This window comes from Macrobrachium nipponense, chromosome 42 (assembly GCF_015104395.2).
Source record: "Macrobrachium nipponense isolate FS-2020 chromosome 42, ASM1510439v2, whole genome shotgun sequence".
Taxonomy (NCBI): domain Eukaryota; kingdom Metazoa; phylum Arthropoda; class Malacostraca; order Decapoda; family Palaemonidae; genus Macrobrachium; species Macrobrachium nipponense.
Window position 1 is genome coordinate 30,893,264 of NC_061103.1, and position 7,822 is coordinate 30,901,085.

The following is a 7,822-nucleotide window of genomic DNA, read 5'->3' on the forward strand; positions in this document are numbered from 1 at the left end:
AACCATTTAATGAGGTCTCTCCATTGATGAGGAGTAACTGTGTTAAGATTGCTCATTGTTTTCTAAAAAAAAAATATACATCTTTTAATTCAAAAAGAATAAAAAGGCACAAAGAGAATATTATTGTCTTGGTTAATATCCGAGCATCAACAAACAAACATGTAATAGGCGGACTGATGCTAAACAGATTAGTGTCATGCTTCGTTCCACTCACTGCTCGTCCTTGACTGTCTGTTATAGATGAAAGACACCTGAAAAATTCCTTAAAATAATACATTTATTGACGAAAAAAAAAAACTGCCTGTTTCCCCAATACAAGGCTAATGAGCACACCCCCTCGTTAGAACACTCAAGAGGCGAGCATGAGCGCTCTCTCTCTAGCTGCTGCAGACAATCAATTATGAAATCAAAACAGATGTGCGAAACTGTGAACTGCAATTGTAAAACTTAGTCTAGACGCAGCGGTTCTTAACCTTGTTATTATCACGCCCCCTCTAAGAGTTGGTCCTTTCTTTCACGCCCCTACCCCACCTCCCTTGCATCTATGAGTAAAATTCCCTCCCAGATTTAAAGGAAAATAAAAAAAACAATGAGAAAGAGAAGGGGTTTCGAGGGATACGAAGGGAGGTCAATACAAAACATGGTCCGCCCAACGAGCTTAACTAGAGTAGCAGACTCTAGGAAAGTAACCTTATAAGGCGATACTTTTGCCTTTTTTCGTAAACTTCTGAATACTAGTTCCTCACTCTTGTTAAGAGGATAACGAATATAATTAGATTTTTTTTCATTTTTCCCTAGGGGTCGCCCCTCCCCTGGAAATTGCTGAGCCCCATAGGTTAAGAACCGCTGGTCTAGAGCAAACAATACAATCCGGTGGTCCGAAGTTCGAATCCCGACTCGGCCAACGCGGAATCAGAGGAATTTATTTCTGGTGATAGAAATTCATTTCTCGATATAGTGTGGTTCGGATCCCACAGTAAGCTGTAGGTCCCGTTGCTAGGTGACCAATTGGTTCCTAGCCACGTCAAAATATCTAATCCTTCGGGCCAGCCCTAGGAGAGCTGTTAATCAGCTCAGTGGTCTGGTAAAACTAAGATATACTTAGAGCAAACAATAACAAAGTGCAATCAAATCTCCAGGTTTTAAGAAGCTCCTGGGCGAACTTACGATCGTAATGTAGAAGGTGCAGATGACGCCCATGATGGTTATGGACGCCCACGACGGCAGGCTCGTCACCGTTGAGAGGGTAAGCGAGGGCGCGTAGAGGCACATGCCCATGTATATGAAGCTGCAGATTAGAGACACGATCGTGACCAGTTTACGTAAGGTGTTCGACCCGTATCTCATTGATATGTACTGGGGAGAGAGAGAGAGAGAGAGAGAGAGTGAGTACGTACGTTATAAACATGTCATATATTCTGGAGCAGGCTCCCTAAGGATGGGAGATTAGAACCACCTCAAGAGTTCAGGCGGAGATGCTATGCATTGCTGCCCTGAAACAATCCATCTTGTATCTTAATATTTTAATTATATTTCTATTTGTTGACATATTAATTCATCTTCTTCACTTTTTTCTAATAACAGATCTGTTCTTTCTGTATTTCGTATTGCATGCTGTAACTTTTTTTCAAATGAACACCACATTCTTTGGAGCTTTGAATTTCAATCCCTGCAGACTTGTTCCATATGAATAAGTGTTTATTATCTTTTGATTAATAATAATAATAATAATAATAATAATAATAATAATAATAATAATAATAATAATAATAATAATAATAATAAGAAACCATGCCAAAACAATAACCATATCATGAGCGTTCTCTTTGTGCTATTGATAATTGTTAAATTAGAGGATCCTTATTTTCTTTTTCAATACCAAGCAAATCTCACCACAATTGTTCCTTACCAACGAAGAAACCATCTAATTGAGGTCTCTGCATTGATAAGGAGTACACCTGTGTTAAGATTGCTCATAGTTTTCTAAAAAAAAAAAAAAAAAAAATACTCGTCCTCTAATTCATAAAGAATAAAAAGACACAAAGAGAATATTAACGTCTTGGTTAATATTCGAGCATCAACAAACAAACTTAGCAGATCGGTGTTATGCTTCGTTCCACTCACAGCTCGTCCGAATGGTCTACTAAGCGATGACGCCACTTCCTCAATCGTATTTTCTAGGGGTATTTCCTTTGCCTTTCAACAAGTTCAAACCAGATTCTCACATACTCTCGTAGTACTTGTGTATCCATACGGTCAGAATGGCTACCTCTTGCGCTATTTGTATCTTTCTCTTCAATTCTCTCTTTAATTCCATAAGGTTCTTGCAGCGTTCCTTCGGCCCTCAGCTGCGACACCTTTCATTCCTGTTACAGTGCCTCCTTTCATATTCTCTTTTTTCCCGTTTACTTTCCCGCTACACCTTTAAAACCTGTATACTCTCAATTTTCCTATCAGCGCTGAAAGACCTCATAGGTCCAAGCGCTTGGCCGTCGGCCTCTATTTCATCTTGCATTCCATTGCGTTCCGAACGTTTTCATTCATACCTCGTGAAATGTACGACTTAAAATGATTTAACCGTAGCTGTTGTAAAACCGCAGGCGAAACATACCTCGTTGAGCGACACGATCTTCAGAGGATATATCACAGGCAAGACGACGTACTGGACAACCAAGGTTCCGAAGATGAATCCCACCAAGTTCAAAGCCAACTGGGTGCCAAAGAAGTACATCTCCGTTGCCAGGCCTGTGGGAACGAGGATATCCTACTTAGAGGGTTAGCAAGACTGCGCTAAGACTAGAGATAATCAAGCAATGCCATGGAGAGAGAGAGAGAGAAAAAAAAGAGTAGCGACTTAGCAGGAATTGAAAATGAAAATAACAGACTGGGCGGGGATAATGAACTCTACCAAAACATGGTGAAGGAAATGTAGTGCTACTCTGGCTTGTTATCTACGCGGCACCTCCGAGGTGTTAGTACCAAACATAGTGGAAGTTCATTAATGGGGCGCCGTGTTTAGTGCTAGCTCCTCGGTGATCAAAGTCTTATATACTCCCATTTCTGTATTGTGTGGTCGAAAAATTATGTTAGTAAACGATATCTTTGATCCCTGAGGGACTAGTACTAAACACGGCTTCCCAATGAGGTTCCGCCCTCTTTAGTACTAGCGCTTTGGAGGTGACGCGTAGATAACCAGCCAAAGAAGCGCCAGGCCAGGGGTCAGAGATGTGTATTTCTGGTAATAGAAGTTCACTCTCAGCGTGATTCGGAAGTCACGCAAAGCCGTTGGTCCCGTTGCTAAATAACAACTGGTTCCATGCAACGTAAAAACACCACACAAACAAAGTAGCACCAGTAATGTTTTGTTTGTTTGTTTGGTGCATTTACGTTGCATGGAACCAGTGTTTATTCAGCAACGGGACCAACGGCTTTACGTGACTTTCGAACCACGTCGAGAGTGATCTTTTATCACCAGAAATACACATCTCTCACTCCTCAATGGAATGGCCGAGAATCGAACCCGCGACCACCGAGGTGTGACGCTAATACCATACCAACCACGCCGCTGAGGCGCTTGTAATACTTTGAGTGTCTCATTACCGAAAGAAAGAGGGACGTATTGCTGAACGTAACGTGTAAGATCTCTCGGGATTCTAGCGAGCAATGATACGACGGTATTGAGCACTACAAAACGATAGAGAGGAATATTTTTTATGAATTTTAGATAGCTCTACTTATTATAGCTTAACAAGATTCCTCTCAGTCACGGTTTTATGAAATTTGCGCTGTATACTTAAACTTCGATCGGGATGTTACACGTTACGATTACAAGTTTTCCTACGTGTTAGCTGTTGTTTAGTTTTCTACGGCGCCCCATTTAGTCACCTTCTACTAAGCTTTCCCTAGTCTTGTGTTTCAGTTCCCTTGCTAAAGTTCATATTCAGGCACATCATCCTTTAATTATTTATTGATTAATGTAATTATTTCATAGCTATTACGTTTTTATTTACATTTATTCAAACTTATAAATCGCATATCTCGAATTCTTTCTATAGTGCAAAGTCATTAGAGAACTTCAGTGTCAGTAATTATTGTTTAAAGAATATAAATTTTTAAAACAGAAATGAAAAACCCTCAGATAATTAGGATAATTAACAACTCACCTAGAATAGATATGGCCGAGATGACTCCTCCCAAAAGAGAGATGGCCACAGGTGCCACAGGCATCTGTCTCCCGCCGAGTAGGTACTCCTGGGTCGAGTGATTCCCTCGCCCGCTGACGGAGCTGTAGATGCCAATGCCCAACGACACCACCAGCAGTAAACTGAAGAATATCCAGTCTACGATTCCTAAGGTCTTCGATCTTATGGTCTCCATCTCGAGTTCGAATCGTGGGGAGTTGTAAATGACTGCTCTCAGATGTCTCGGCTAATCAGACTTGGTCTCTCTGAAAATAGATATTTTTCCAGGTTCAGTGACGTTTCCTCGGTGGAAAAAAATCGTAACTTACGATGGTGTATTCGTTAATCCTTTACAGTGAATACATCATCATGCGTTAAAAGTACATACGTCCAAATGAGCTACTTCTTTCACTAAAACTTCAGTTCATTCATTAACTAAGTTATCGTAACTATGGCAGGCTTATTTTTCTGTACAATTCTTCTTACCAGTTCTCACAGGAATTCTGTGTATACGTCACTCTTCACTTCCATGAATGAGAAACGAGATAGCAGATCACAGTCAGATTATACACCTGCTGGCTTTAGTTTTCTTCTAATTTCCTTACGGAAGGGGAGCCAATTCTTGAAACAAGAGGACGCAGACACGCAGAATTTGATCGGAGGTGCGATGATACCCCTTCTTGGAGAAAGGGGCCATCGAACAACCGTTGCTGTTTTTAAACTGGGAGACTTGCGCTGGAGTTGCCAGCTAGTATATAAAGGGATGATTTTTTCCATTTCAAAGATGAGTCAGTGCACTCTTTATACAACTGACGAATTCAGCCCTGTCATGCTTTCTTTGCTTATTATCATTATTTTTTCAGGTTGTTTGGTCATAAAATGGTTGATAGGTTTGCTCGTAAATACTTTATTTCTTCCGCTCCCTTAAATACAATTTAGAAAACTTTTGCCAGATAGTTTGTTTTCACCAAACGCATTTGCGTTAAGAAACCTTAAACATCATCCATTCATTTCTCAGCTCTATATAAGTTGTAAAGGTAACAAGAACCAAGATACAGCACAACTGTAAATAGAGTAAAAATATTTCAACCACTTTCTCAGCTAAAATATTCCAATGGCATGCACATGGTTCAAGCAGGAATACTACCACAGAGTGGGCTCAAATCCGATCAAATAATATCATCAGCAACAAAAGGGCCAATTGCGTTAAAAAAATAAAAGCCGTACACTTAAGTTACGTCGCTTTCGACAGTCGGAGGACATGATCGCTAACAGACGTTTTAGTCGATTGATGTGGTTGTTCAGACTACAAGTATAATCTCAAATATCTGTATTAATGAACCAATAAATTCTTGTGACAGGACCAAGACGCTGACCAAAGCCGGTTAGTGGGATCTCGAAGTGGTCCTTGTCATTCCTGGACACAGCCACAGCCTAATAAGATTGCTGTGCAGTCAAAGCCTATTTTCAGAGTAGGATTCCAAAGTTCCTCACAAAATCTTGACAAGGTATCAACAAGCAGCCAGATAAGACTGGAGGCCGAAACGTAGAAATTTGGCCTCCGGTGTGAAAGCTTTTTGATGTGTGCAGGAGATCGAATATACTATTTTCTTATATTGTGTGATTCATTTACCTATATTCTCGGTCACTTGCATATTTATGTATATGTTCGTGCAATAATGACTGCATAAAGAACCACCAAAGATTGGTTGCTTACGCGCCAGTTTATGAAATCGGAAGTCGAAACTTAAAATTAATTGAGAATTGTTATAATAAATGTAGAGTGATTGTGGTTAACTTGGTATGGGACGTTCTTTCCAAGTGATAACTGTAAATGCAGTTAATGTTTGGAGCTATATCATAGTCTCATTATCATTTAATACTGAAGCTTGTGAAGATACCCGTGTATTGATAAATAATGATAAACATTTTGGTGTTCCGGTTAACGTATGTTTACCAAAATTATCTTTAGACGGTAAAGGAGAGCGAATATTATTTTATATACTTTACATTTTGCCAACGGCTGAATGAATATCAAATTTAGATGAGCGTGGAAGTCATGGTGTGGAAATTGGCATCTCTGCACACTGGCCTGATAATTTTAGTCTTAGTATATTTGCAAATATTCAGCAAACTCTTTTATGTTATAGTTTTCCTTCCTGTTTGCTACAGGCATTTGTCGTAATATATAATTGTTTTCAAGAGATTCTTTATCATAAACAGATTAGTAAGTCAAAATGGGGGTAAATTTGCGGTCATTCTATAAAAATGATTAATCGCAGTGCAAGAGTATAAATTAACCAAAAGGCTAGGAAGGGTTGGTGGACTCTACAGGCTTGAGTCTAGCTATCTAGGCACCGGTTCGAAATGGCTCAAACCCCTTTACAATAACAACGCTAGAAATATTAACGAATGTAGGTTATATGAATCTAATTAAAAGTAGCAGTGTAATTGTAATTTATTAGGTGCTTTTCTACGCAAGGTCTCTCTCTCTCCCAACTTGTCGTACAGACAAGACTCGATATCACTTCCCATAGGTCTACCTACCTTGATAACTGGCCAGCCACCACAGACACACTTGCACAAACTTTTTTTATGAAATAGAACAAAAATGGATTAACTTAAGGTATTAGTTATGGACATCGCGATCTCAGAATACCATGAACAAGGGAATTGTAGCCATGTGGCATCTCGACTCTACGAATGTGACATTAGTACCACATAGGTACTCCTCAGTGAGGCATAATCTCCACCTATCTAGACCGTGCCGGTCTAAACAGGTGGAGAATATGCCTCACTGAGGAGTTTGCTCAGAGATGACTGACCTCAGTAGCTTTAAGGTAGGATCTTCTTCTTCTTCTTCTTCCCCAGCTGGTTCCCATTTTTATATGGGGTCGCCGTTTCGGAAGAGCCATTTCCATCTATTTCTATCCTGCGCTCCTGCCTCATCAATTCCCTCCTCATGTAAGTCTCCTCTCACACAGTCCTTCCATCTCTTTCTTGGTCTCCCTCTTCTTCTTCCTTGAAGCTCCATCCCCATAGTATGTCTCCCAGCGTGGTCCTCATCTCTCCTCAGCAGGTGTCCATACCATTTCAGTCTCCCCTCCTGCACTTTCTTTGATACTTCCACCACCTTAGTCGACCCCCTTGTGTAGTCATTTCTGATTCTATCCTCTCTTGTCTCCCCAGTAGCTTTAAGGAAGGATGAAGGTAAAAATTGATACTTGGATATAAAGATGGCTGACTGTAGATAAGTTAGATAAAGAAAAATTTTTAACAGAGAGAAGAAGGTATTAGATGAAATTACTTTTGTAATCGAATGCATAATCGAGTGGGACAAGGAGGAGTGGCGAGTTTCCACTCTCACTCTCTGTTACTTATCGACTAGCATCCGGAAGTGGATTTAGTTGCAACCAGCGTTGCCGTTTTTTCTTCACAACACTGGATTTTAGCAGTTACCATATGCAGTTCTTCTGATTTTCGAAGAAATCGTAGTTTATGGTAGACTAGTATACTTTAAATTGTTTTCATTTTGACATTGTCTCTTCAAAGAAAACGTTGTTTACGGTAAGCTAATTTGCTATTTCAAATTAGATCCTTCAGTTCTATTTCTTTTTAAGCTAATACCCCAAAATGGATTA

The 7,822-nt window shown here is 39.9% G+C and overlaps 1 protein-coding gene across 5 annotated transcripts in view; it reads right to left on the reverse strand.

Annotated features, from left to right (window-relative positions):
* LOC135213042 (sodium-coupled monocarboxylate transporter 1-like) overlaps positions 1-7,822 on the reverse strand; it is a 28,950-nt gene that overhangs the window by 17,008 nt on the left and 4,120 nt on the right. For 3 of the 5 annotated variants that reach the window (XM_064246869.1, XM_064246868.1, XM_064246867.1), the window contains exons 2-4: positions 4,164-4,447; positions 2,612-2,745; positions 1,168-1,356 (exon numbers count right to left, since the gene is read on the reverse strand). In XM_064246869.1, the coding sequence (XP_064102939.1) occupies positions 1,168-1,356; positions 2,612-2,745; positions 4,164-4,377 (537 nt within the window). In that variant the 5' untranslated portion in view covers positions 4,378-4,447. Of the gene's footprint in view, positions 1-1,167; positions 1,357-2,611; positions 2,746-4,163; positions 4,448-4,667; positions 4,877-7,006; positions 7,030-7,822 lie in introns of those variants that run through there. The other 2 variants (XM_064246871.1, XM_064246870.1) reach the window with 2 other exon arrangements.